At 37.9% G+C, this 27,872-nt stretch overlaps 1 protein-coding gene across 2 annotated transcripts; it reads right to left on the reverse strand.

Moving 5' to 3' along the window:
• Nucleotides 1-3,465: 3,465 nt before the first annotated feature.
• Nucleotides 3,466-26,486, reverse strand: ZNF475 (zinc finger protein 475). 2 transcript variants are annotated; one of them, XM_054252018.2, is made up of 4 exons: nucleotides 26,400-26,486; nucleotides 10,882-10,991; nucleotides 6,674-6,854; nucleotides 3,466-3,633 (listed from the first exon to the last, which is right to left on the reverse strand). In XM_054252018.2, exons 3-4 carry the CDS (start codon nucleotides 6,846-6,848, stop codon nucleotides 3,482-3,484), a joined length of 327 nt encoding a protein of 108 aa, XP_054107993.1. In that variant the 5' UTR covers nucleotides 6,849-6,854; nucleotides 10,882-10,991; nucleotides 26,400-26,486; the 3' UTR covers nucleotides 3,466-3,481. The 2 variants fall into 2 exon arrangements, with proteins under 2 accessions (XP_054107993.1, XP_017825209.3); XM_017969720.4 differs by lacking the exon at nucleotides 10,882-10,991.
• Between the last annotated feature and the right edge of the window lie 1,386 nt (nucleotides 26,487-27,872).

A 27,872-nucleotide genomic window follows, 5' to 3' on the forward strand; every position in this document is an offset into this window, starting at 1 on the left:
ATCATTAGAGAAATGCAAATCAAAACCACAGTGAGACACCATCTCACACCATTAAGAGCTGCTATTATTAAAAAGTCAAAAAATAACAGATGCTGAAGAGGTTGAAAGAAAAGAAAATGCTTATACACTTTTGGTGGGAATATAAACTAGTTCAGCCATTGTGGAAAGAAGTATGGTGATTTCTCAAAAAACTTAAAACAGAATTACCATTCTACCCAGCAATCCAATTATTCGGTAAAAATCATTCTGCCATGAAGACATATGCACATGTATGTTCATTATAGCACTATTCACAAAAGCAAAGACTAAAAATAAACATAAATGCCCATCAACAATAAAATGGATAAAGAATATGTGGTACATACACACCACAGAATACCTCACAGCCATATAAAAGAATGAGGTTATGTTTTTTTCAGCAACATGGATGGAGCTAGAGGCCATTATCTTAAACAAACTAATGAAGGAACAGAAAACCAAATACTCCATGTTCTCACTTTTAACTGGGAGCTAAACAAGAAAAACAAAAGAGACACAAAAAGGCAAATAATAGACAACGGGACCTATTTTAAGGTAGAGGTGAAGGGAGGCAGGAGGGAGAAGATAAAAAAAAAAAACAACTGCCTATCAGCTACTATGCTTATTACCTGGGCGATGAAATAATCTGTACACTAAACCCCTGTGACGTAACAGTTTACCTATAAGACAAATTTGCAGATGTATCCCTAAACCTAGAATAAAAGTTTTAAAAAAGAAAATACTATAATGAAGCTGTCTAAAGAGGCCCCATAATGAATCTGAGAGATTGACATGCTCACTCAGAGTAAGAGATTTCCCCAGTCCATGCCCTGACTAGGACATGCTTGTTCAGCTCCCATCTGGTAGGACGGACCCTAAAAGTTTGGTGTTAATTGAATGTGCAACTGAGCATCAGGAGATCCTGGAATTCTTCCTGTAACTTCAACTAGAGGGGAATTCAGTTAAACTTTGTGCAGTGCCAAGTAACAGAATGGAGAGGAAATTGCATTGTTGTTGATGCCTATAACAGCGTTATATCCCACACCAATAATGGCCTGGGTTAGTGTAGACTTCCAAGTATCTTCATCTAGTATCTGCTCTTTATATTCTAAAACAGTATCTATGGGAACTATTGCAAAGTTCAAATTCATAATTCATGGAGGTGCCAAGCATTGTTAAAGAAATTATTTTATTTTGAGAGTTACAAAGAGCTGTGCAGATGTGAACTCATTGCGGAAGGGCCATTGGCAGAGAAGGTGACCTCTTTCCTAATAATGGAGAGATTTTAATGACTTGCCTTAATAATAGACCAGAACTCTTGGGTTAATGTCATTACAACTGAGCTTGCTCCAGATTTAACACCACGGAACATCTGTACGCCAGCTGAGGTGGAGCCATTGCAGAATCTCCATACTTAGCACCTTGATGCGTCTTAAGCTGGCTTATAGTTCCCTTGGATGTGATGCTTTCTACAAGAGCTCATCCTTTTTCAGTCACTTCAAGAATTCACAGACTTAATGCTTTATACACATAAAGATGTTGGGTTTTTCATTTTTATTTTTGTCATGCTCAAAAGTCACTTATTATTACCTGAGTGGCAACTCATTTCATAGTTGAGGTCAAAATTTTTATATTCCCTGCTATTTGATTTCTGAACATCAGCAAAATGCAGCAGTGTCTTTTCAAAACCCAAACACTGTGCACTTCAAGCTTGTTTTCATCTCAGTCTGAGTTAAACCCAAACCAGCAGCAGAAATGCTTAGTTACTTAAATAATGTACAAAATGTTTCAGATTTGTCAGATCATTTGTGTTAGTATGGATAATCTTATTAGTGATGAAATCTAGCATACAAATAGCAGTGGATGAGTTTGGGATTGGAGGTCCAGCAGTCCTGGGTTTGCTTCCTTTACTATTCCTTAACTCAAGTTCAGTGTTGCCTTGAGTTAGCTATTTAGACTAAATGTCAGTTTTCTGATCTGTAAAATAAAAATAATGGTATCTATCTGTAAGCTTGACATGATATGTATGTAACGTAATATATATGAAGCACTTAGCACAGTGCCTGACCCACAGTACACTCAACATCTATTTGATGTTTTTGTCATTTTGGTTAATAAGGTAAAAAAACTCAATCATCAACTGAGGTCATTAAGTGCCATGTTTTTTCACAAGACTTTTATTTGAGGGTATGTAAAGACTTTTAAAAAGTTCATCTCTTGCCTCCTTTGGAGCAGGCAGGAAAAAACAGAATGATTTGCAGTTATCCTAACCTAACCCTGTAATAATAAGTAGAAGTATGACCAAAGTATTAGGTAGAATAAATTTGCCTGTGTAATTTGGATCTGATTATGCCGTGTAAAGTCATGAATGTGAGGCTTGCAGGAACCCAGTGGATCCAGAATGGCCCTGGAATTCAGCCATAAAATGAACAAAGATCTCAAGCAAAACCGCTGGGAGTCCAGGCAAAGCAGCACAGCCTGGGGGAGCAGAATTTCCTGGGCAGAGCCCCTTCCTGATCCTGGCGTCCTCCCAGGAGAGCCCCACCTCGATGAATACACATTCAAGGATTCTAAAACACTTAAGCAGTTTCACAAACCCCTTACTGTGCATGAGTCTTGGGTGGGGAGGCACAGAACCTTCTGGCAGGCATTTAGACCACAACAATAAAACACCTATAAACCCCTACGACAGCGTAAAGAATTAACGCTGAACTTCTCCTAAAGAAGGAAGGAGCTAGGCCTCCACCTATTCTGAATTATATTGCAGTAGTCTCCTGACACAGGAGGCTGGCACTGGCTCTGAAATATCTTGTAGCATTTCTTGCCATTTGAAAGAGAGAATGAGTTAGATACGGTTCCAGTACTTTGAGTTCTCAGTGATGTTTTGAATGTCTCTGCTGTTGAACAATCTTATTGAGAAAAGAAGTCCCCCCTCAGTCAATAACTCATAAAATGTTCCTGGATAAAAGAATATGCGAGTGACAGGTTATTTCAGAAAGCACAGGGATGGGAAGAAAACCAGTTCTTCCTGGGATGGAGTTGCCTGAAGTTGCCCCCAAAGCCCTTGTGTGTTGAGTAAGAGTCCTAATTGTGAAGTTCAAAATCTTGCTGAGGAAAGAAAATGGAAGAAAAATGGGGACCAATGGCTCCAAAATTTCTTTTAGACAAAAATCCCAGCTCTGATGAGAAGCAGCCTGCTTGTAAATCTGCCTGACAAAAGTGTGAAATGGTCCCCAGCGTGCCTATGCATATGCAGCTGCTTGTTAAAACCAGAGCATTTGCCCAACTGCATAATAGTGAGCAATGCTTGCAACACCAAAGAGCCTCCCCTGCTAGACCAGCCCTTGGTCAATTCTAGTTTTCTTCCTTTCCCCTCATCACCTCCTTTTTCTCCCTCCCACTCTATCCCAATCTCTTTCAAAGGGATTAACTCCTGTAACACTTCAGTAGAGAGAAAAAGGCTTTACTTGGTGGCTTTGGGTTTACAAGATCGTTGGTGAACAATCAGTCTGTCTGGCAGGAAGGTACGCCCACAAACATTACAGGGAACCAACTGGCTCTGGGCACTTGTCCAAGCAGCTTCATTTAAAGCATCAAGATCATAGAAGCCTTTGGCTGGAAAGTTAAAGGAAAAAAAAGAAAAAAGATAAAAAAAAAAAGAAAAGGGAAAGAAAAAAGTAAAACGGATCAGTTTTTGTTCAGGAGAACCATATTCTACTTTCTATGGAAAATATTTTCAGGAAATACCTGTTGACTGAGTATTTTAAACAAATCATATTACTTTTGCCTCCAAAAAAGAACGTGCTGCTCACTCTTTCAAAGGTTGAGTCAAGTTGGCTAGGAACCAAACAGAGGCTTTTCACTCTTTGGGTTTTAAAAAGGGAAAGACATTGTTTTATGTGACATGATATGCATTCTTCACTAATTATTCACATCCTTGCACACACATTATTATCTTGCAAATATAACTTTTGGCCTTCTTTCAGTTGACTCTAAATATAAGCTTACGAAGGGGAATTAACATGTACTCGTATTTTCCTTTTCTGTACTCCTTCAGTGGAAATTTTTTAGAAGCCAACAGTGACAGCTGAGAGTGAATTAAGATGAATTATAGCTCTCAAACTTATCTCTTCATGGTCATAAACTCAGAGATTCTTTAAGTAATCAAAGTGGAGAATTCAAAGAGAATGATCTGACAAAAAGATGCATCTTTAAGAAAATAACAAAGACAGATGAGAAGTGTATAATCTTCATTGGCAGAACATAGGGAAAAAAAGCATATGGATTTATTTTAGAGCAACAACGTGGGATTTAGCTTTAATAAACCTTAGTTAAATAAAATGACTTTAGTACATTAAATTGACTATGTCTTAGAATCACTGAAAACAGGCCCCCAAAATGTAACAAGGCACTCAAAAACATATTACTTAGTTTTTATCTTTGGCACAGCATAGATTACTTTGTTAAAGCCTAGGCAATTCTCATGTGATTTCTATCTAATGATTCACACAACCACAGTGAACCTTAAATTTTTAACATGTCTGCTCCTAATGCTCACTTTTTTGCTCCATGGGAATTTAAATCCCAGCAAAGTCTAGTATTTCTTCTTTGGATAAAACAAATGTCACTGTCTGTGTAGGATATGAATGTGTATTTTGAGTGCTTTGAAAAATAAGAAAAGGATGACACTGACTTTGGCGTTACTCATATGAGTTTTAATATGAACTCAAAAATTCCAGAGTAGTCACTGACTCTCACTTGGAGGTGATTCATCAATTTCTAAGTGTTTTTGCATAGGGCTTTGACTTCAGACCAAGAAGAAGGGTTATTTGAACCCTTGAACAGTGAGTTCACGGGACAAAAATGGTAATGTGAATTCTTTTTACCGAGAGAGGAAGGGCATCTACAGAGATAGACATAACATGGGACTGAGAGGAAGACTTCAGGGAGGTGCAGTTACAGGACCTATCTTTTTCATCTGTAGGCCGTAAAGGAACAGTGAACCCACACGGGCTTTCAGACCAATCATTCCTCTTAATTCTAGCCTTCTGGTAGTTATGGACAAGCAGAGAAAGTAATAAAGATCGGAAGGGAAGGAAACAGATTTTGACACCACATGAGAATTGCTGGGAAGAAAGTTTCAATGAGGGAAACAATCTGTTTGTAGAAAATGCTTTAATTCCAGTAGCTGGTTGTTTTCATCTTCAGCTGTTTTCCCCCCTGTATGTAAAGTCCTCTTTTTGGCAAGGACTGTGAATAGCTGGGATCCAGCAGCATCTAGAATTTATCATACAATCTGGGCTCTACTTAGTGGGTTTTTACAAAAGTCTCCTTGTGTCACATCGCTGACACAAGTGCTTTGGACTAATTGACACTAAATTACCCCCAAGGTACTTTTCAGCATTGCAAATCTACGGTTACGTGGAAGAATGGATGAATTGAAAGATATTCTTTTTAAAACCAGCCTTGTCCTATGAGATGGTTTAGGGAATCCCCTGAGAAAATGACAATGGTCAAAATGTGATAAGCAAGTCTGAGCTTGCATGGCAAAAATATTCCCTTAACTATCCTTACACCCTTACACAAAGCAACAGGCTTTGTGATGAGGTCAAACACGGCAGCATAGCTTCAGTTTCATTTGGTTTGCACCATGCTTTACAAATAATTAACTGCAAAAAAAAAAAAAAAACTAGACATTTTATACAGATATCTAGATTTCTAGTTTATTTTGTGTTATTGAAAGATATGAGCACATTGGACTAAATTTCATAATGATAACACCAGTGGGAACTGGGAAGCTGCTTGCCTCCTTTACAGTGAGCTGATGCTCCACAGCTCATCATAGCTCCTGCCTCCCCTTTGTTGCACGCACAGACCAGTAGACTGACTAGTGGACCTGGTGAAAATTCAAGTCTGGTATCTCTGTTCTGTGAACAATAAGACACATTCATATTTGGAAACATGACTTGGGGTGTTTCCAAAGGTTTTATTTTTTTAAGTTTCATATATATATATATTTTTTTTTTTTTGAGATGGAGTTTTGCTCTTGTTTCCCAGACTGGAGTGCAATGGTGTGAACTCGGCCCACTGCAACCTCCGCCTCCTGGGTTCAAGTAATTCTCCTGCCTCAGCGCCCTGAGTAGCTGGAACTACAGGCTGCGCCACCATGTCCAGCTAATTTTTTAAATATTTTTAGTAGAGATGGGATTTCACCATGTTGACCAGGATGGTCTCGATCTCTTGACCTCGTGATCCACCTACCTTGACCTCCCAAAGTTCTGGGATTATAGGCGTGAGACACTGCACCCGGCCTAAGTTTCATGTATTTTTAAAAGTTTAATTTGTTTTTAAGTATTTTATTATTTATTTTACAAAGGGTTTGATGATATGTGAAAGTAACTTTGGGAAATACAGTAAATTCCCATAGATCCCACTCATGCACAGTATTGCCAGGACATAGTTTCTTTATGTCTCAGCATCAGAAGACAATACTTCAGACAGGCATCCCAGAACTGTTTTTCTTGTTTGGCTGTAACCAAGGCAGTAAATGTTGCTGATTTTGGTTGTTTGAACAAGTAGAAAACAATACTTCTGCTCTTACTCTTTAGAGAGAAGTCTCCCCTTATGCACTCAAATCTTTTTTCTAGGAACTTACCAGTAATGGTTCTGACTTCTGGTTTTTTAGGTACTGGTCTCCTTAACTCTTTAGGCAACAAGTTGTTTTCATTATGCCATTTTCTCAGACATTGTGGCTCATGAATGCTAATAGATTTTGTTCCATATTCACGACCACAAATGTAGCAAACAACGGTTGGTGGACGCCGTATCATTGTTGGCTGCAAGTAATATAAAATATCTGTTACACAAAGCTTAGAATTGGAAATCATATTTTAAAATTATAATACACTTAAGTTTTCTGGAAAATCAACTTGACTAAAAAAATATCTCCACCAGTCTGGTGACTTTATCTTTCTGGCAATTAAAATATTAAATTATATTATTTGAGTAATTGGGATTGGGGTGAGTAGATGGGTTTGGGAGGAAATAAAGAAGAGTTAACCAGAATTCTTCATATTGGTACTATATAAATTATATTTTCTCATTTAATAAATATTGATTGAGTACCTTCTGAATATTATATACAAGTTACTATGCTGGGAGAATACAAAGATAAATCAGGCATAATTCCTCCTCTCAATAACATCAGACTCTAGTACACCCATACATTTGAGAAGAAAAATAATAAATGTCAATGGAAAGTTTATAACAGACATTGTTAACATTATTATGCCTGTCCACACTGATCATGTCAACAACTTTCTACTGGGAGCACTTGTGATTCTTTGCCTTTTTTGATCTAGAGTAGGCTCTGCCCACGCAGAGCAGCTCATTAATTGCAGATGAGAGTTAGTGAATAAATACCCAGCTTACTCACCAAATTTGATTTCATACAGTCTTCCAGAACTCCCCAGAGGGATTGAACCACAGTCACTTGTTAACACACTGTCTAGTCTTCATTCTTTTACCTGTCTCTCTTCCTACTCGGTTACTGGGGTATCCTGAGATCACCTCCCAAATAAAGTACCTGAACTCAAATTATTTTCTTAGTTTTCTTGTTCCTAGGAGAACCAAATCTAAGGGAGAGTTAAAGATAAGATGCAATAAAGAAATTCGGCTTCTGTCAAGGATATAGAAAAGTGCAAGAATCATTGCTTCCACCTAAACAATGACAACAAATTGAATAGCTTACAGAATCATAATTTTTGAGCCCATTAGAGACTCAAAGTTGCAAAATAAATCAATGAACAAAAAGTCTACCTAAGTTTAAAGATAGATCAATAGTACCAAGAAAAATCCTCCAAACTCCAAACTTTATATGAGACATAATTGTCTGCCACAAGACAAGGGCAGAGTAGGTGAGTGTAAATCCCTCTAAGGTGCAGGCATTCAGGGACTGTCTGTGTACACTCTCCTACTCACCGGTTCTTACACCCAGTGATAGGAGGTGACAATCTGACACAGGGGAGAGGAAGGGCATTGATGGAAGCCTCCATCATTTTAGGAACCCTGAGCCTGTCTAAATCTGAGGATAGAGCTGTAGAAAGGCCTTGCACAGAGTACCAGATAAAACAGTCTAATGCTGACTGAGGGGTAGAAGCACTAAAAGAGACTCCTTCTGTGTTTTGGGCATGTAGGTCTATAGAAAAATGCAACAGGAAAACTGAGACGATCTCTTGTATCCAGGCCTTATACCAAGTACAGGTGAGGGCAGTTTCCCACGGGGAAATTTAAAGCCTGTAGTGCACTGAACATAACTAAAGCAAAAACAAAGTTCAAACCCTGTTACATGACAAACGACACTGGCACAACCACTTATACTAACAGTCTGACAGAAGGGGCAGCATGCTTATTTCTGACTATGTGTATAATTTACCTCAGAATATACTGTCCTCTTAAGCACAATATCCAACATTTAATCAAAATTATACAAAGTGCAGGCACATACACATACACATACATGGAAAATAGGATTTCTCATCATTAGTGTAATACTAAATACTAAATATATAGCCAGACCAAGCAGTCCTAGATATAATACTGAATATATATAAAAAATTATTTAAAAATAACTGTACTAAATAAGTTAAAGGATCTATAGGAAAAGGAAAATAGCATAGGTAAATATATGAAAAATCCCAGTAGAGAGAAAATTATTTTAAAAATCCAATAGGAAATCCTAAAATGAAAAACATAATATCAGAGATGAAATATTAATTTAATAAACTTTTCAGCCAAAGCCCACACCAAAGAAAGAATCAATCTCAAGAGAAGATGATCCAAACTGTTACACAGAGAGAAAAATGGATGAAGAAAAAAAGAGGAAACACACTGAATGGCCTAATATGTGTATATAATTGGAGTGCAAAAGCAAGAGAAAGAATGGAGGAAAGAAATAGGTAAAGAGATGACAGCTGAGAATTTTCTAACATTAATGAGATAACAAATATATCCAAAAATCTAAGAAAAATCTAAGCAGAAGGTCTTTTTTGTTAAATGGAGCTAGACAAACATCAGAGTGAGTGTGAAAAACTGTCAAAGATCAACTTGAAAGTGAAAACAGAAAACATATATAGAAGCAAACAATAAAAGGGAGAATGATAAGAATTTCAGATGATTTCTCCTCAGAAAGAAGTGGAGGCCAGGAAACAATGGAATGACATTTTTAAATGTTGAAAGGAGGAATAAAAACACTACTGTGTCAATTTAGATTTCTATATCCAGTAAAAATATCCTTCAAAACTGAAGATGAAATGAAGATATCTTTGGCTAGACAAAAGGTGAAATAATTTATCTTTCATCTTTGGCAGGCTTTCTCTACAAAAAAATGTTAAAAGAAGTTCTAAGTGCTGAAAGCAAAATATTAGCTAGAAATCTGGTTCTATAAGAAGGAATTGGAATACCATAAAATAAAAATAGGTCAATAAATTAAAATAATCTTTTAGATAATATTCCCAATTTTTGTACCTATATATTACTAAATCTTTTAGATCATGGCTTTTTAAAAAATAAAAATATAGGCCAAGGCAGGTAGATAGTGAGATCAGGAGTTGAGACCAGCCTGGCTAACATAGTGAAACCCCATCTGTACTAAAAATACAAAAATTAGCCAGGCACGGTGCCACGTGCCTGTAGTTCTAGCTATTCAGGAAGCGAAGGCAGAAGAATTGCTTAAACCTGGGAGGCAGAGGTTGCAGTGAGCCGAGATCGTGCCATTGCACTCCAGCTTGGGTGACAGAGTGAGAAGTCTTCTCAAAAAGGAAAAAAAAAAAGAATTTATGTGTAAATATAAATTCATAATATTTATGTATATGTATACATATAGATAAATACAAAAAGGCTATTTAGGGAAGGAGAAAAACACTGATTCTGTTCTGGATCTGTTGAGTTTGACATAATTGTAGAATTTAAATAAATATGTCTAGCCAAAACAGGCAATATAGGCCCAAAAATTCAATATTCATTCATTTCAGAGCTATTTACACAGAAAAAAATTTTAAACCAGGAAAATTCTATTAAAAGGGAGTATGTAAAAATATGTGGGGAAAAATGGGGGGAGAATATTTATAGTAAAGATATTGGACAAGCGAAATTATAGCTAAAAAACATAGAGAAAGGTTCAAATTTGCAGTTAAAGAAACAGGGCATGCAGACAAAAGATTCCATTCAGAATCTGGAAACATTTCTGGTTTCCAGAAATATGGTGTCATCAACCTTGTCAGATGCTACAAAGAGAAAATGCTATTGAATTGAGTTATCAGTGGATTCCATACCAGTGACTTTTGAGAGGTTAGTTCCAAAGGAATAGTAAGGGTAAACGTTAAATTGTTAGGAGTTAAAAATTATGTCAAGGAAAAGAACAATACACTTCCAAAAAACTTACAGAAAAGAAACTTGAGAGATAAGCAAAGTGGAAGAAAGGTTGTTTTGTTGTTTATAGGATAGAGAGGTCTTAGGCAGAGGGGAAAAGATTATAGGCCCACAACAAAATGGGATAACTAAAAATCACAGAGGAGGCAGTAGAAGATGAGATTAAGGGTATAATTGGAGGTGTTAGCCTCTGAGAAAAGGGAAGAAAGAAAAGTTAGAGAAAGGGAAAGGTGTTTGTAGAGAAATGAGGAATCGGTAGAGCTCATACATGGACTCAGTCTTCTAAGTATGAGGCAAAGTGATCTTCACAGAATGAAGAGATTTGGATTCTTGGAAATTGAATAGTGAAAGATGCTGGGATTAGGCACTCTGGGGAATTACAAATGATTCAATTAGGGAAGAATATTCACTGAATAATGGAAAAGTCCTAGTTACCTGAAGCTGCAAGAAATTTTGTTGGAATTAAATGACCTTTTTTCAATATGCTCTTTAGTAGCACCAGGTGGCACGCAAACAGAAACAAATGAAGCTGACTGTGTGGTCTCCTTTGGGGAAAGAAAACTTGGTAAGTGTACATGTCTTAGAATCAGCCTACTTTTTACTATAACTATTGGGACTTTCACCTTGCATAAAGCAATATCAAAACCAGAAGAAAACACATTTATGATTTCTACCTACCAGAAACAAAAGAGATTTTAGATGAGTAAATCCACACTTAACATAGATCAAGCAAAAAGGGAAAATAGAGACTCCCTGGGTGACTGAAGTTTTTATAAAAGGGTATTATTGGAAGTGGAATATTTTATTCTATTATTCTATACTATTTTATGCCAATAAACTGTCTACATTGATCAAAATAACTAAGTAGTTGATCCTTCTTTTTCTCAGCCATATGGTAGGTTCTAACAATTGAAAAGTGACTTTAAAAATATTTGGGAAATTCAAGAAAGACTTAAGAGAAAGTACAAAGCATAAGCAACAATTTTCAAGACATTTAAATGTTCCTTACTAATTTTTATGTGTTTATTTATACTTGAAAGTTTAATTAAATGCAGATTTTTAGTTTAAAATGAGGAGTTATTCTTTTTACTTTGAAAATAGTGAATTTAATAAAATTCCATACAGAAAGTATGAGCCAAATCCAGTATTTAACCAAGCATATAAGCAAAATAAATGGCATGGGTCATAAATGAAGACATTCGTGTCACCCTGTCCGAAGGTTTCCTTTGGAAAACCCTGGAAGAAAATAGGCAGACCCAGAGGCCAGAAGACATGAACAGAACAACTGAAAGGGATGTGGGAGAAAATTAATACCATAAAAAGGCAAAGATGTTCTATATTATATTTTCCAAAGCTTCCTCCATGCTCTGTATTTGTGGATGAACTTCAGTTGAACCTGCAATATACTTCGTATTCTTAGGTTTTGAGCGTCGTACTCCTAAGCCATGCTCTAGTGAAGCACATACAACCTAGCCACAGCAGAAGCAGAAAGTACATCCACATGGGTCTGAACAAAGATAAGAAGACCTATTTTACTTTTTGCTGATTTTACAATTGTCAGTCTGAAACTTCCAGGGAAAGCTGAGCAACCTCCAACTTGTGGTTATTGCTACTGCCCCAGCTGCCAAGGTTTTCCTATTTGGCCTTTTTCTGCAGTCCAGGGTTTTCCTATTTGGCCTTTTTCAAATAGAAGTGGATATGTGGGGGATGGAGAGAAGGAACAGAAAGAAGAGACTGTAGCTCTGGCAGAAACAGCAGAAGGCCCCCCCGCAACCCCCTTAGCATATGTGTAGTCTGTAGCTTTCAGTGGCATGGCATAACAGCAAGGAGGGCAGTGGAAGTATACCCAAGGGGGTTATGTGAAGGCTGGAGGCCGTGTCTGTGGAGGGCCTGGCCAGGACCAGCCAACTCCAGGAAAGTGCTATCAAAGGAAGGCAAAGAGGAAGTTGATAAGTGTGAGGTTGCTGAAGAGCATAGAATTAGATCAACAGTTTTCATTTAACATTTCAGATAATATTTTGCTGGTATAGCATTACTTTTCTAACATCAAGGTAAAAGACATTTTTTATAAAAAGCTAATCACTAAATCTGTGTAAGTGCACATAAAAGTCTATCAGGGCTCATCACAATTTTTTTTTTGTCCTCTCAGTTTCCTGGGAAAGTTGATTTAGGCTAGATATAGACAGGCACTTGAAGACTTTAGGGAAAGCTTTTAACTTGAATCCACCAATTTTTCATATGTTTTCAATTATTTTTCTGGCCACTATTGGAATTATATTATTTTCCACACAGCATCTTTTTCTTCTGTTAATGTCTTTTCTCTGTCAGGAACACTTCATGTTCAGTGTTTTAGGCCAGGTTTGTGTAACACAAAGGGAAGTGGATATTTAACAACTTTTATCCTAATTATTGCATATAACCTGCATCCATCCGTTCATTGTTACTGTTTAAAGTAAATAGTCATAATATCACTATTAAAGCAGGGGAGAAAGAGTAAGGACCAAGGAAAGAGGCTGATTTGTTGGAGAACCTTAAGTGAGGTTTGGCTAAAAGAGAAATGGACATAGTTGTTTCAGAAAACCAAGACTGGAATATCTATATTTCAGATAGGTTAAAGTATCTCTAGATGACCTCTCTGATAGTCCAGACTAAAAGGAAACCACTGTGAAATATACAACTCAATAACTAACAGAGTTTATAGAAGGAAGTATGACAGGTGGTCAGATGGAAAAAATATTCCTAGCACTAAAATTATTGCATGAATTTTAATAAAAGATATAATGGAAACTAAAATGGAAGTCATTACTAGTAGTTTTACAAAATATCAGACACACTCCACATTTGTTCATTTCTTATACTAATTCTACAGAAGATATGAAGTGGTAACTTGTAGTGTGAAAGTATAGTTTTGTGATGTTATTTATAGGGGAGTTCAGAGAATTTGATACAAGAATCACCTTGTTAAATAGAAATTGGTAAGAAATGTTTATGGCGCAGTAGTCTTTGAAAATCTGATTAGCGTAATGGTGATCTCCACAGAAAAATGTGTATGTACACTGTTAGCCCAAAAAAGGGAGCTACTGGGCCTTTAGCCAGAGCCAAACTTTTTCTTCAAATAGATGATTTGTTGCTAATGGGGACCATTTGGCACCATTTAAATGGCTCAGAAAGTTCTGAGTTGAAGCATCCAAGAACTTATGAAATATACCATATCTGGCGTTAGAGTGATTCTAAGCACTGCTTTGCGTAGAATAGTCCTATTATATACCTATTGTCTTGGCTAATATTAATAGCTCTTCTTTTACTTCCTAAAATAACTCTGTTTAGTAAATACATGATATAGCCACTCTACCTCTGATCCTGTTTGAAAAGCATTAGCTAATATAAGCAATCAAGGAATGAGACAACAATGAAAAAACTAAAAAATATCAAGGTTGTACTGAAAGATTGGCAATTAATCTACTTACATCATAGGAAGCAAAATAACTATAGAAATTATAGCGGCTGTGCCCAGTGGCTCACTTCTTTAATCCCAGCACTTTGGGAAGCCAAGGTGGGTAGATTGCTTGAGTCCAAGAGTTTGAGACCAGCTTGAGCCTGAGCAATATAGTGAGACCCCATCTCTACAAAAAATCTAAAAATTAGCTGGGCATGGTGGCACATGCCTACAGTTCCCAGCTACTAGGAGGCTGAAGTAGGAGGATCATCTGAGCCCAGGAAGTTGAGGCTGCAGTGAGCTGTGTTTGCACCACCACACTCCAGTGTGAGCATCAGAGTGAGACCCTGTCTCAAAAAAAAGTTATAGAGAAGAGAATATAAAATTAATTATCAAAATTGGCAGGGGAAGGAGCAGTACAAAGAAGTTAATGACAGTGAGTTCCTTACCTTTCATGTGAAACAGTCAAATGAAGCAGTGTAAAATTAAAATACGAAGTTAATGTTTTGCAAATCCTTTAATAATTACCTTTTTAAAAAAACGTTAGTGGTTCCTTTTAAAAACTAAACTTTTAGTAAAGAAATATTATCCTGAAGTTCAGCAAAATTATTGGTTTCACTTTGGTGTCTTTTTGTCAAATCCAAGTAAATTAAATGTATCTCTACAAATAACAACTTGCATAAAATTATCTCACTTCTATGAAAACGTATACATGTCTACTTATGCATGTCTGTGTACATGGATGCCTGGAATGATAATCACTAAGGGCAAATTAGGAGATTCTGCAGTAACTTCTATACTTTTTTAATGGCTTGAATTTTGTAATGAATTTGTGTCATTTTTATAATAAAAAGCAATAAAAAAGAATACCAGCTCAAGAGTCAAAACTTAATCTAGATTAGGTAATAAAATCAGCTATAAAGGTAAAATAGTGCAGACTAAATTACTTTCTGAAAATTCCTTAAATAACTCATAAAAGTTATTCAAAGCTTATGTATAAAATACAGTTTAGTATTATAATGAACTAGTAGTTGGAATTAGCATTAATATTAGGGATGAATACGGCTTTCCTTCACATAGCATAAAATTACAATGCTATGGCATAATAAGAAATGTATACTTGGTCTCTGCACCTACTTCCTGACACAGAGCTCTCAAAACCCTTATAACTTCTTGAATGATATAGGAGCTTTCAAAATGATATTTGGTCCTTTCCCTCTGTTTCTGAAACAAGAGCTTCTAAGACTCTTGGAATCCCTGGAAGTGATGAGTGCCTTTTTGTATGCTAAAGAATGACTGGTAGCTGGGATCCCCAGACAGCTTAAGGATTCAGATTCCAGTTGGTTGCCAGAAAGACCAAGGCCTGATCAGCAGTCTGGAAATTTCAGCTCTACTCACTGACCTCCGAGGAGGGAAGAAGGGCTGGGGATTGAGCTAATCACTAATGTTCAACGATTTAATAAATTATCCCTATGTAATGGAATCTCCATAGAAATTCCAAATGAAAGGGTTCAATGAGCCTCCAGATTGGCAAACTCCTTGAGGTTCTGGGAGGATGGCACACCAAGAGAGGTCACAGAAGCTCCACGCCATCCGAACCCCATACCTTGCCCTATGTACCTCTTCATCTGGCTGTTCATCTGTCTGACTTATAGTAAACTGGTAACATAAATAACACCATCAAGTGTTTCCCTGAGTTTTGTGACCTGTTATAGCAAATTATTAAACATGAAGGGAGGAAATCCATGGGATTTCCATAGAATTCCTGGGAAATCCAATTTCTAGCCAAGCTGACAGAAGTATGAGTAACCTGGTGACCCAGTAGTTGTGATCAGCTTCTGAATCTGGGTGGTTAGTGTCAGATTGGAACCATAGGACAGCACTCAGTTGTCTAGAGAATCGGAGAACTGGTGGTTGCTGTGGGGGGAAAAATCCACTCATTTGGTGTCAGAAGTGTTGTCAATAGAGAACATTGTTCTTTTAAACACAAAGTAAAATAGATGTAGTACTTTAAGTTACATTATTCCAAGACATTTTATTTTGCTAATTGTTTATAGTTGAATACATATCAGTTAAATAATTGCATGATGAAACATAATTGAAATCCTAGAATTCTTCTCCATTAGTTTAAAAAGCAGGAAAAAATGTCTGGAAAAATAATCTGAGGAAAAGATTTAGTGTGAATTCATTTCCACCATAAGATAATCCTAAATACAGCTCTTCCAGATATTTTAATTTTGTCTAAGCTGTTTCCTGGCCTTGAACACATTAGTTAAGAAATGAACTCACAAGTAACTAAGTGGGACTGTATAGTACTAGCCATCTCATCTTGAAAAGTGAAGGTCAAAAGGATAATTTGGTGATGGATGAACCGGACCATCCCTTGGATGCTGTATTGCCCATTCTAGCTGGATTGATATATAATTTTCATCTTCTCAACTATCTCCCTCCCCGACTTGACTGTTTTATGCAAACTTGGCCTATCTAACATGATCTCAGTAATTTTATGGTTCTCTGTGGCTGCAGAGTCAAGTATAACACTTCATGCTGACTTAAGCCATGGCCAGTCTTAGCCCTATGAAACACATCTTTGAGCCACACCAAACTGGACACTATTCTCAAGCTAGAGGCCACAGTCCTCAACTTGCTGCCTCCATGCCTTTGTTCATCTACTCTCCAGCACCAAGCTGAAGGTTGTGGTGAATCCCAATCCTTAACTCTCCTTACTTATGGAGACAAACATATAAACTATTAATTTACAAGACAAAATGTGCAAGTGTCATGATAGGGAGACATAGTGCCATAGGAGCCTGAAGCAGGAAGAAGGAAGCATTTTGATCAGAAGCCAATGAAGTAGATGATATCTGAAGTGAGTATATTGAATGGCAGAACTGTACTGGAGAGAGAACTCCCTCAGACAAACTGCTAAACAATGCAACCTTTTCAACAACTGTTTAATATTACTGTAGTATGTGAGTATGATAGCTGTAATGCCCATAATGAAAACAAGAAGATTGCTTAGAGGAAATGTATAAGTAAGGATCAATCTGTTTGACATAGGATGGAAACATAAGTAGTCAGACCTTGAGAAAGTAGTTGAAGGTTGCCACCTTTTCTAAGTGTTTCCCCTGACCCCCTGCCTTTCCACCTTGGTCCAGATCCCAGACTTCATCCTCCCGTCAGAATAATGGAGTAGAGATTTGACAAATAATACTAAAAGGAAGGGGTTCCTTTTTTCAAATTATACTTTAGGTTCTGGGATACATGTGCAGAACGTGTAGGTTTGTTACATAGGTATGCACATGCCATGGTGGTTGGCTGCTCCCATCAACATAATCTACGTTAGGTATTTCTCCTAATGCTATCCCTCACAAGCCTCCCAAACCCCAACAAACCCCAGTGTGTGATATTCCCCTCCCTATGTCCATGTGTTCTCATTGTTCAACTCCCACTTGAGTGAGAACATGCAGTGTTTGGGTTTTTGTTCCTGTGTTAGTTTGCTGAGAATGATGGTTTCCAGCTTCATTAATGTCCCTGCAAAGGACATGAACTCATCCTTTTTATGGCTGCATAGTATTCCATGGTGTATATGTGCCACATTTTCTTTATCCAGTCTATCATTGATGGGCATTTGGGTGGGTTCCAAGTCTTTGCTATTGTGAACAATGCTGCAATAAACATATGTGTACATGTATCTTTATAGTAGAATGATTTATAATTCTTTGGGTATATATCCAGTAATGGGGTTGCCAGGTCAAATGGTATTTCTGGTTCTAGATCCTTGAGGAATCACCACACTGTCTTTCCACAATAGTTGGACAAATTTACACTCCCATGAATGGTGTAAAAGCATTTCTATTTCTCCGCATCCTCTCCAGCATCTGTTGTCTCCTGGCTTTTTAATGATCACCATTCTAACTGGCATAGATGGCATCTCATTGTGATTTTTATTTGCATTTCTCTGATGACTAGTAATGATGAGCTTCTTTTCATATGTTTGTTGGCTGCATAAAAGTCCTCTTTTGAGAAGTGTCTGTTTATGTCCTTTACCCACTTTTTGATAGGGTTGTTTATTTATTGCAAATTTCTTTAAGTTCTTTGTAGATTCTGGATACTAGCCCTTTGTCAGATGGATAGACTGCAAAAATTGTCTCCTATTCTGTAGGTTGCCTGTTTACTCTGATGATAGTTTCTTTTGCTGTGCAGAAGCTCTTTAGTATAATTAGATTCCACTTGTCAATTTTGGCTTTTGTTGCCATTCCTTTTGGTGTTTTAATCATGAAGTCTTTGCCCATGCCCAATACCTGAATGGTATTGTTTAGGTTTTCTTCTAGAGTTTTTATGGTTTTAGGTCTTACATTTAAGTCTTTAATCCATCTTGAGTTAATTTTTTGTATAAGGTGTAAGGAAGGGGCCTGGTTTCAATTTTCTGCATATGACTAGCAGTTTTCCCAACACCATTTCTTAAATAGGGAAACCTTTCCCCATTGCTTGTTTATGTCAAGTTTGTCAAAGATCAGATGGCTGTAGATGTGTGGTATTATTTCTGAGGCCTCTGTTCTATTCCATTGGTCTATATGTCTGTTTTGGTACCAGTACCATGCTGTTTTGGTTACTGTAGCCTTGTAGTATAGTTTGAAGTAAGATAGCACGATGTCTACAGCTTTGTTATTTTTGCTCAGGATTGTCTTGGCTATATGAGCTCTTCTGTGCTTCCACCATGAAATGTCTTTCTATGATAAGAGAGCTGCATCAGCCAAGTTAAGGTGTTATGCTATTTTGGAAAGTAGAGAGAGGGCAATTTTGGGGATTGTGTTGAGCCCTGAATGCAAGGATGAGGACTTCATATCTTTGAGACATAAACAGATTAAGAAATGGGCTAGATGGGACAATTTATAATTTTTATATACTAAACCATCTTGGTTATCCCATATTGGAGAGAGGCAAATTGGTTCTGCCTGCACTAAAGTAGACAACACTCTGAAGTCCCAACAAAAAACATGAATGTGGCTGGGCATATTGACTCATGCCCGTAATCCCAGCACTTTGGAAGGCCGAGGCAGGCAGATCACCTGAGGTAAGAAGTTCAAGACCAGCCTGGCTAACATGGTGAAACCGCATCCCACAAAAGTGCAAAAATTAGCTGGGCATAATGGCAGGTTCCTGTAATCTCAGCTACTGAGATTAGGCAGGAGAATCACTTGAACCTGGGAGACAGAGGTTGCACTGAGCCAAGATTGTGCCATTTCACTCCAGCCTGGGTGACAGAGCAAGACTGCATCTCAAAACAATAACAAAAAAACAAAACAAAACAACATAAATGCAACTGGAAACATTCATAAATAAAGCAACAAAGTTGAATACAGTTGTTCAACGGTCTATTACTAGACAATAAAAAAGAACTGCTGCTTGCACCAGTAGATGAAACTCAGAATCATTATACTAAAAGAAGCCAAATACAAGACTACACACTGCATAATTGCATTTATATAAGATCCTAACTAATCTGTAGATTAGTGGTTGCCTGGAGGTTAGAGGTGGAAATTGGGATAAAGGAGTATAAGACATTTTGGAAGGTAATGAAAATGTTCTGTGTCTTGGTTATGGTGGTGGTATAACAGGTTTCTAAAACTGTCAGAATTTATTTAATTGCATATGTTTAATGGATGCAGTTTATTGTTTGTAAATTATTTCTTAATAAGGCTGATTTTAAAACACTCATGCACTTACAGTTTAGTGGAGTATTTTTGCATTGCCATGCTCATGCAATGCGGTCAGTTCAAAGTCAGCAGTACACATTGTAAAAGAAATTCCAGAATCAAGTAATGTATTTTAGATATTTTTGGCAGTACCTAGAGAATATTTCAAATGCTCTCCATTCTAAACCCTTTAATTTGTCTCTCAAGAAGTTTTCCTAGTTCAAAAAACAAAACATACAAGCACAAAAGAAAACAAACAAAAAGACCTAGAGAAAATTGGGTCTAAATTTTCTCTAAAAAAAGGGGTCTAAAAAAAAGGCTTTTTTTTCTTTCAGGACATTAAATTTTTTGTTGGAGAAAGTACATTGGGAAGTAACCCCATTTACATAAAATTTCATCAAGAAAACCTCAACTCTAGAGTTTCAGGACCTAAGTCCTGTAGCCAGAGATGAATAGCATAAAATCAGGACTCTCCCCTCTGCACCCATTTGCATGGCATCTTGTCTGTTTGAACCATAACTGACGGGTTTCTTATCTTCCAAAATACACATACATTCAGTTAGTGCTCATCTACAGTTGATTTTAGGGATACTGAAAGGCTCCCCTTGTATCACACTATTTATTCCTTTATATTTTCCGTGTGCTTGTCCTTGTCTACCCTCCAGCCTACAAGTATCTTCCTTAGGGTCATTTCGCTCATGAAGAAAGAGCTGAGGACTTTGGCTCTAGAAGGGCACAAAAACAATTACCCATCTGCTACCAGGGAATAGAGTAAGCCTACTGCATTCACACATTGGAAAGCAATAATTTGCTAGATTTATTTGTAACCATTACAACAGCAGTAGGCCTGTTCTTTTTGATGAGACCATTTTGGTGAGCCTTTGCCAAAGAGCCACATCAAAATGTAAACTATGTTATTACTAAATATGTATGCAAATGAAATGCCTGTGTCATTTTCCTAGGTAACATGCTTTGCACATTATTTGGAAATTTTTTTTAAATGCTGAAAGTTCAGTGCTCTTTTTTGTTTTTGTAGATTGTATCATACCTACATCAAACCTACATTTTATAGGTTGCATCATCCCTACATCAAAACAGCCATATTCCCTGTGTTCATTTGAGGTTATTCATTAACCTAAGAGTCAAAGAGAACTCAGGGAACCCAGAGGTAAGAGAATGTCCTGCAAGGGAAATAGCCCCTGTAAGCCTGAAATGTGACTTGGAGCAAATCAGAAAACGGCACTCCTACCTTCAGACACTTTCTAACCATATGGTTGTAATCATTAATCTGTAATAAGACAAGTCACAACATGTAAAATTAACAAATGGTGACCACGGGGAAGATAGACATGACAATCCTTACCCTGTCTCACAACTGGGCCTAGAGCTGGCCGTGTATGTCACTGTGTACTTTGTTTCTCAGATGGAGCATGACTGGTAACCAGTACAGTATGCTAGTCCATAAATATCTGAGATGAATCAGATATTTTTTAATGTCAAAAGCCAATAAAACAATAAGACTCTAGATTTTAATACTGCAGTTCTATTGTGAGCAGAAATAAATCAGAGACATCTGCTGGAAACCCAGCTGAGACTGATTCACCTGAGACCCACACTAAATGGAAACGCATCTAGAGGAAAGTGCTGTCTCTCAATAGGTGATTTAATTGAAGCTCAGATATTGTTGCCCAGAAGTATTTTCTGATTACTGACAATGTTCCGGGGACTGCACTGGGTACAGAACTGAAGCTGGCCCTAACAGTGGGAATGACCCTATCAAACTCACCACTTTATTTACTTTCTTTTCTTGTTGTCCCTTTCATCTCAGTCCAATCTGTTTATTTAGAAAATATTTTTTTAGCTTTGTCCAAAGCTCTATCTCTGAGATAGTATCAGATTGACAGGTCCCTATTTGGCACATGCTAAGCCCATTCACCTGAAATTACTCAAGGTACAGGGGCAGGGTGAGAAGGGACCTGCTGAGAGGAAGAAGCATTTTCCTGACTTCTCTATCCACTAACATGTTTGAACTCAGACTGGTTAGTGTTGAAAACTACTCTCTGGATGTGAACTCTCTCTAGGATCCTGAACTTTTTGGTAGCCTTAAATATTCCCAGAAGGTTTGGCTCCCAGGTGTCTGACCCAGAATAATGGTCTCATGTTCCAGGGACTCCCACAGGTGATCCAAATGGTGGTTGGCCGCTGGGGTGAGTAACCCTATGCTCAGGTATGAGGTGTGTATGCCCCTGGTCCCTGCACATAGCTATCACACAAACATGTGGCTTCTTCAGCATCTGCAGCTAACTTCTCCTGACCCAGGCATGGGTCTTTACAGCATCTCACCTGGACTACCCAATGGTACAGCCTCCTCTTGGCTTTATACTCTTGGTCTCAGTTGCAAGCTGATGGACCAACAGCCATTTTAACCAACAGGCCTATTTTTCTGGGCCAGCACAATGATCTTGAAAGTTTTAAGTGTGAATATCTTTAGGTAAGGCTTACTCTCTAGGATACCGCAAACTCTACCACTCCCTATTGCCCTCTACACAGCCGGTTCTGCTCCTGAAAGCATTTGAGCTTGTGACTCTGAGCTGCCTATTTTTCCCATCCCTATCCTCTCTCATGTCCCCAGTAAAAGGTATTTTCCTTATATCTCATTTCTAAGAAATGAACTATCCTTATTTTGTTAATTCTCATTAATGTGCCAATGACTAAAAAGGGTTTGTCACCTATCAAGGGAATCTTTGCGTTTTACCTGAGATCTCCTATAGAGTCAGTGTTTTCACTCAAAACACTGAATCATTGACTGAGGAATTAAAACAAAACATGCCAGGTAGTAGGAGAGGCATTTTAGAGCCAAAAAAAAAAAGCACAGTGACACGTTAGAGATTGTCACGTTGAAGATTTCTTGCTCGTTTTGATGTTAAGTATGATGATAATTACAACAGAACTGGATAGGAAGCTTGAAGCCTATTCTTAAGCAAAAGAAGCTGCACTTTAAGGCATGAGACTGATTTCCAAGACGCTGTGCACACAGTAAGCATGGGTCTTCCTCTAGTCATTTACTCTCTGAAGGATTTTTGCTTTCCCTGCTCCCAGATGGATCCCAGGCTGTCAAAACCAGGGCACATTTTGCCAATGTGATTGTGTAGCCATTTGAATGTGTGTCATTCCATCAATGAGTGTTTCTCTTTCTCCCATAATAAAATTAAACCAAGAATTTGGACCTTAGCTTCTGTTTTAGATTTTCCACACTCTTGATCCCTTCCATTAAGCCAAATAATTGAGATTTCTGTGGTAAGTGCATGGGACATACCATAGAATACAGGAAATTTGGATGGAGGAAGTAATGAGTTCCCCTCCCTTTATACTTGATAAAAAAGGCAAACATCTTTTATAAATCCTTGTGTATATTGCAATATTAAACATGTCTAACCAGATGGCATAATGACAGCAAATTACTAAATAATAGGCCCTGTACTAAACAATGTACATGCTTTATCTCATTTATCCTCATAATAACCCTCTGGGCAGGACTCAATGCCCCTATTTTATAAACCAGGAAACTGAGGCACACAGTGATTATTAAGTGGAAAATCTAGTTTTTACTGCAGAGAGTTGGGTCTTCTGTGAAGGGGGCAGGGAGAAGCTGACAGATGAAATTTTGTCAGGCACCATCCCAGGTCCCTTTGGAGGCATCCTCTCATTCCACATCTCATGGTGGAAACTGAGGCTTGGGGAGGTTAAGTAGCTTGTTCAAAAATATTTGATTTAATTGTGCATCTATGATCTGAATCCAGGTCTGTCTGATTTCAGTTGCTTCTAGAAACATGGGAGATACAGTCATCAGTGGTCAGTGGGATATCATGCCCTGCCTTACATGTCCAGAGTCAGCCCTTGGATGGGACTGGGGAAAAACTAGCAAAACTCTTGCCCTTGCTCTCCCAGCTACTTCAAAAGTTTATTCCTTTGGGTCAAACACTGCCTTCTCCTAGACAGATTTTCAGAATGCAGAGAACAGTCCTGTGAAAGATAGTTTTCTGTTAAGTTTATAAAATTATCTGATCCCCTTCCATCAATTCCAAGGGTTGGGGTGGCAGAGGCAGGGAGAGTGCAGAAGGTGCTAAAAGGCAAAGGAGATTAGGATATGAGGCTGGGCCACCAGAGAATCATTTCTTCAAATCAGAATTTTGCCTTCAACCATTTAAAACATAATTTCAACCAACTTGACTGAGACTGAATGTATATAATTAAGTTTCTACTCCCTTAGCCACATCTTACACATGCAGACAAAGTATAAATAGCATTTTAATATATAGGAGTAACTGCATAGTTCAGTCCCAATTGCAGAGCTTGACTGTCTAGAAACCACTGGTATTTTACATTTACTTCTGGTGTTTTTAAACAATTCTCCCCAAATATCACATCTGGAAGGATCGTTGTTTGAAATTAAATTGTTTTTGGAAATCACTGGATGCCTTGTAAAAGAATTTCCCAATCCGGCCTGTCTATTGGCCAACTATAAGAGAGTCTGTTACTTGTGATTTGGAGTTTTGTTTTGCTCTTTTAATGTAAGAAAGATTTGGCATTCATTTGGAAATGTTGTTTTTATTAAACTATCTTTACGTATTTGGTTTTTAAAAAAGAACTATTGGTATTTCAAATGCATGCTTGACATTTTAGTTATTTAATTGTTAATCTTGAGCTACAAAGCTGGAAAATATAGGTCAAAAACCAAATTCCAAATTAGACTCTGATTTGGTCTACGTTTTTTGAAAGGAATACAATTTCCTAGCTGAAGGTTTTTATTTTATTTTATTTTCTCATTTGAGATAAGAACCATTTTTGTTTTTGTTTTTCTGATTCCTTAGGATATTGGCTGGAAAGTGAAATGTTTGAGGTATTGATTAAATGTCTTGCTAGATTCTTGTCTGAAAAGACTTTCCTTGAAGAAAATGGTTGGAGGATGTTCTTGGTGTTTTGTTCTGGTGCTCATCAGTTTGGATACAGGCCTGACTCTCATGCCAGTTGGCTTCTAGGTCACAGGGTAAAACGGAGAAACAAGGGACAATGAGGGGAAGACAAGAAAAACCCATAGGCTGCAGCAGACACTCAATTTGTCCAGTTCATATAATTAGAGAGATAAAAGGAAAGCAAACCCTCTGAACTGATCTTGGATTGGATTATTTCTAGTGCCTGATATGTCTACAGCTTACATGGTAGAGAGCACACCACTTAGGGGTGAAGGCCAAGAAAAGGAGTTTTCCTATAAAAAGAAAACTATCACCTTGGATAGGACAGAAAGAATTCTAACTTTAAGAGATTTAAAAAAAACCTTTTCTATCAGAGTTGACCCTGATGTCTCCCTATCCTTCGCTTCTACTCTCTGCCTCCAATTTCTTGAAGCTTTAACATGGGAGCAGAGATACCTTTATGTTCCCACGTTCTCTGATTAAAGGTAAGCTGGGATGTGAGCGCAGCATGGGAGACTTTAAAGATGGGATCGGCTGGGCATGGTGGCTCACACCTATAATCCCAGCATTTTGGGAGGCTGAGGCAGGCAGATAATGAGGTCAGGAGTTCGAGACCCTCCTAGCCAACATGGTGAAACCCTGTCTCTACTAAAAATACAAAAATTAGCTGGGCATGGTGGTGCATGCCTGTAATCCCAGCTACTCGGGAGGCTGAGACAGGAGAATCACTTGAAATCGGGAGGCAGAGATTGCAGTGAGCCAAGATCATGCCATTGTACTCCAGCCTTGTGACAGAGACAACGTCTCAAAAAAAAAAAAAAAAAAGATGGCATTGCGGCATCAGAGCAGGTGCTTGGGCTGAGAATATTGATTTTCTAGATTCACTAGCCCTTTCTTCAACTTGTAGGTCATTTCTTTCTATGTATAAGACAACCTCATAAAGTAAATGTTAGACAAGAGATGTAAGGAAGAGAAGCATTACACAATATAAGGGGAGAGAAGAAGACAGAGTCCTAAGTAAAGTTCTCTCAATTCCCCACCTCCCATATGGCTGAACTTGTGCCTCACATTGAGCAGTGAGATTCTGTTCATGGGACAGTCACCTCTATTTTAATAAGGAATCCTTATAGGTTGCATTGCACTGCCTTTGGTGGAGTTCTAAGAATTTTGGAAGAGACTGTAGTTGTTGACCTTGGAATTTGGATTTTTAAGTACTAAAGCTATTTCCATCCACTCATTATGTAAAGATTGTTCAGTATGCATGATCACTAGGAAATGTGGATGTATGTGTTTTTGGGCTGGAAGCAAGTGACAGGAAGAAGACTTTGCAAACATATGAAATTAAGCTAGATTAACTTTTTGGGAGTATAACTATGTTATGGTTTTTGTTCATTTTAGGCCTAAATAATCTTTGAATTTATAATATGTCATCTTCTCCTCTCACAGAAGTTACAGTCAGTATTTTTCTTCCTAGAGAAGCAGAACACCACATATAGAAGCCCCAATGCAAAGAAAGAATACCTGGTTTTGCTTTGAGCTTTGGGCTCTGGGAGATGGAGTTGTATCTATCACAGTCTCTCTACCCAGTAATATGTGATATATTATTATAAGTCAAGGATGAGTTTTTAAATAATTATATTAGACTGTGATTTGTACAGGTGAGTATTATCCTTTAAATTTTTAGATTAGGATTTAATCTAATTTCACTGATGAAGCTGTTGCTCTAGAATGTGTAATTCCCCCCACCTTCAATGCCCACATATTCCACACATGTAATATATATACACAAATTCCCTTGGGTTGGCTTCTGGAGCCAACAGTGTAGAAGAGAACCAGTCCTGTTACCTTAATGTTCTGGTTTGTCGACCTGAGAGTGATGGGATCATAGAATGCTGCTCTGATATGCAGGCATGGTTGGCACCAAGGAAAGATGAAGAATTGTGCAGGGAGTTGGATATTAGTAGTCCAGCTGTCAGCATCATCAAGGGGTAGTTTGTGAGGTCAAGGCTGGTTTTCATGACATCAGCACAGCTGAGGAGTTGAACTAGGCCCACTAAAGATTATTGAAAAGGTAAGATTTACAAGTAGGACCTCACTGAATGTTTCATCTACCCCCTCCAAAGAAGTGGAGATTATAAAGGGAAATACTTGAGAAGATTTAGTCTTGATTTTAGGAGCTCAGTTTAACAGAAGGCATGAAGAGACAAAGGACTAAGGTTCTTTTTTTTTTTTTTTTTTGAGACGGAGTTTTTTTGCTCTTGGTACCCAGGCTGGAGTGCAATGGCACGATCTCAGCTCACCGCAATCTCCGCCTCCTGGGTTCAGGCAATTCTCCTGCCTCAGCCTCCCGAGCAGCTGGGATTACAGGCACGTGCCACTGTGCCCAGCTAATTTTTTGTAATTTTAGTAGAGATGGGGTTTCACCATGTTGACCAGCATGGTCTCGATCTCTTGACCTCGTGATCCACCCGCCTCGGCCTCCCAAAGTGCTGGGATTACAGGACTAAGGTTCTTAACATTAACCTTTTTCTCTCTTTATACCTCTCTCTTTCTCATCTGATAGGCTTGATAAGATTGCCTGACATTTAATTGAGAAAATATGAGAGACAAGCTAACAGATTGTAGCTCCTTTAGCTCCTCACTAGTAACCTACAGGCTTGCCTTCATCTGTGTTCATCGTTCTCCTGAAACAAAGAAGTGCCCTCTCCAATCAAAGACCTTCTTTTCACACACACTGGTGATCCCATCTCCTGGTGCCCATTTTTTCCGACAGGTTTTGCTCTTTCTCTGATTACCTCTCTTGCTTCTTCAATCTTCTTTTCTCCACTGGATCATTAATCTAAGCATTAAAACATAATTTAGAGGCTCCCATCTTTTCAAAAAAACTTCTCATCTCAATATCTCTATTCCTAGCTTACCTATTTCTCTTCTGGTCTTCAAAGCTGTACTTCTCAAAACACATCCCATCCTTATTAGCCATACACTCTGCAACTCTCATCACTACATTATATTCTTTCCAAGGTTAGCAACTGCTTCAACACTGCCAAATTAAATATTTCTTCGTCCTCATTCTACTCAACCTCTCAGCATAAAATACTGTTTTCCATACCCTTATTTACAATATTTGTCTGATCTCAGCTTTCATGACACCATACCCCAGGCCCTTCATTTCCGTCTCCAGGCCTTCATTCTCTAGCTTCTTTCCCTCTAGTCCCAAAATATTGTATCTCAGGGCTCTGCCCCAGGCCTGTTTTTCTATCTGAATATTCATTCTGATTGCGTTACATATATGTGAATAATTCACAAATGTATAGCCCA

Source organism: Callithrix jacchus, chromosome 2 (genome assembly GCF_049354715.1).
Source record: "Callithrix jacchus isolate 240 chromosome 2, calJac240_pri, whole genome shotgun sequence".
Classification (NCBI taxonomy): Eukaryota; Metazoa; Chordata; class Mammalia; order Primates; family Cebidae; genus Callithrix; species Callithrix jacchus.

What these genes read in the sequence shown, in the direction of transcription:
- ZNF475 (XM_017969720.4), bottom strand. Translation starts at nt 6,848, where the DNA reads ATGATACGGCGTCCACCAACCGTTGTTTGCTACATTTGTGGTCGTGAA. An exon ending in AGAAGTCAGAACCATTACTG is followed by an intron (nt 3,634 to 6,673) that starts GTAAGTTCCTAG and finishes TTAACTTTCCAG; the next exon opens with CCAAAGGCTTCTATGATCTT.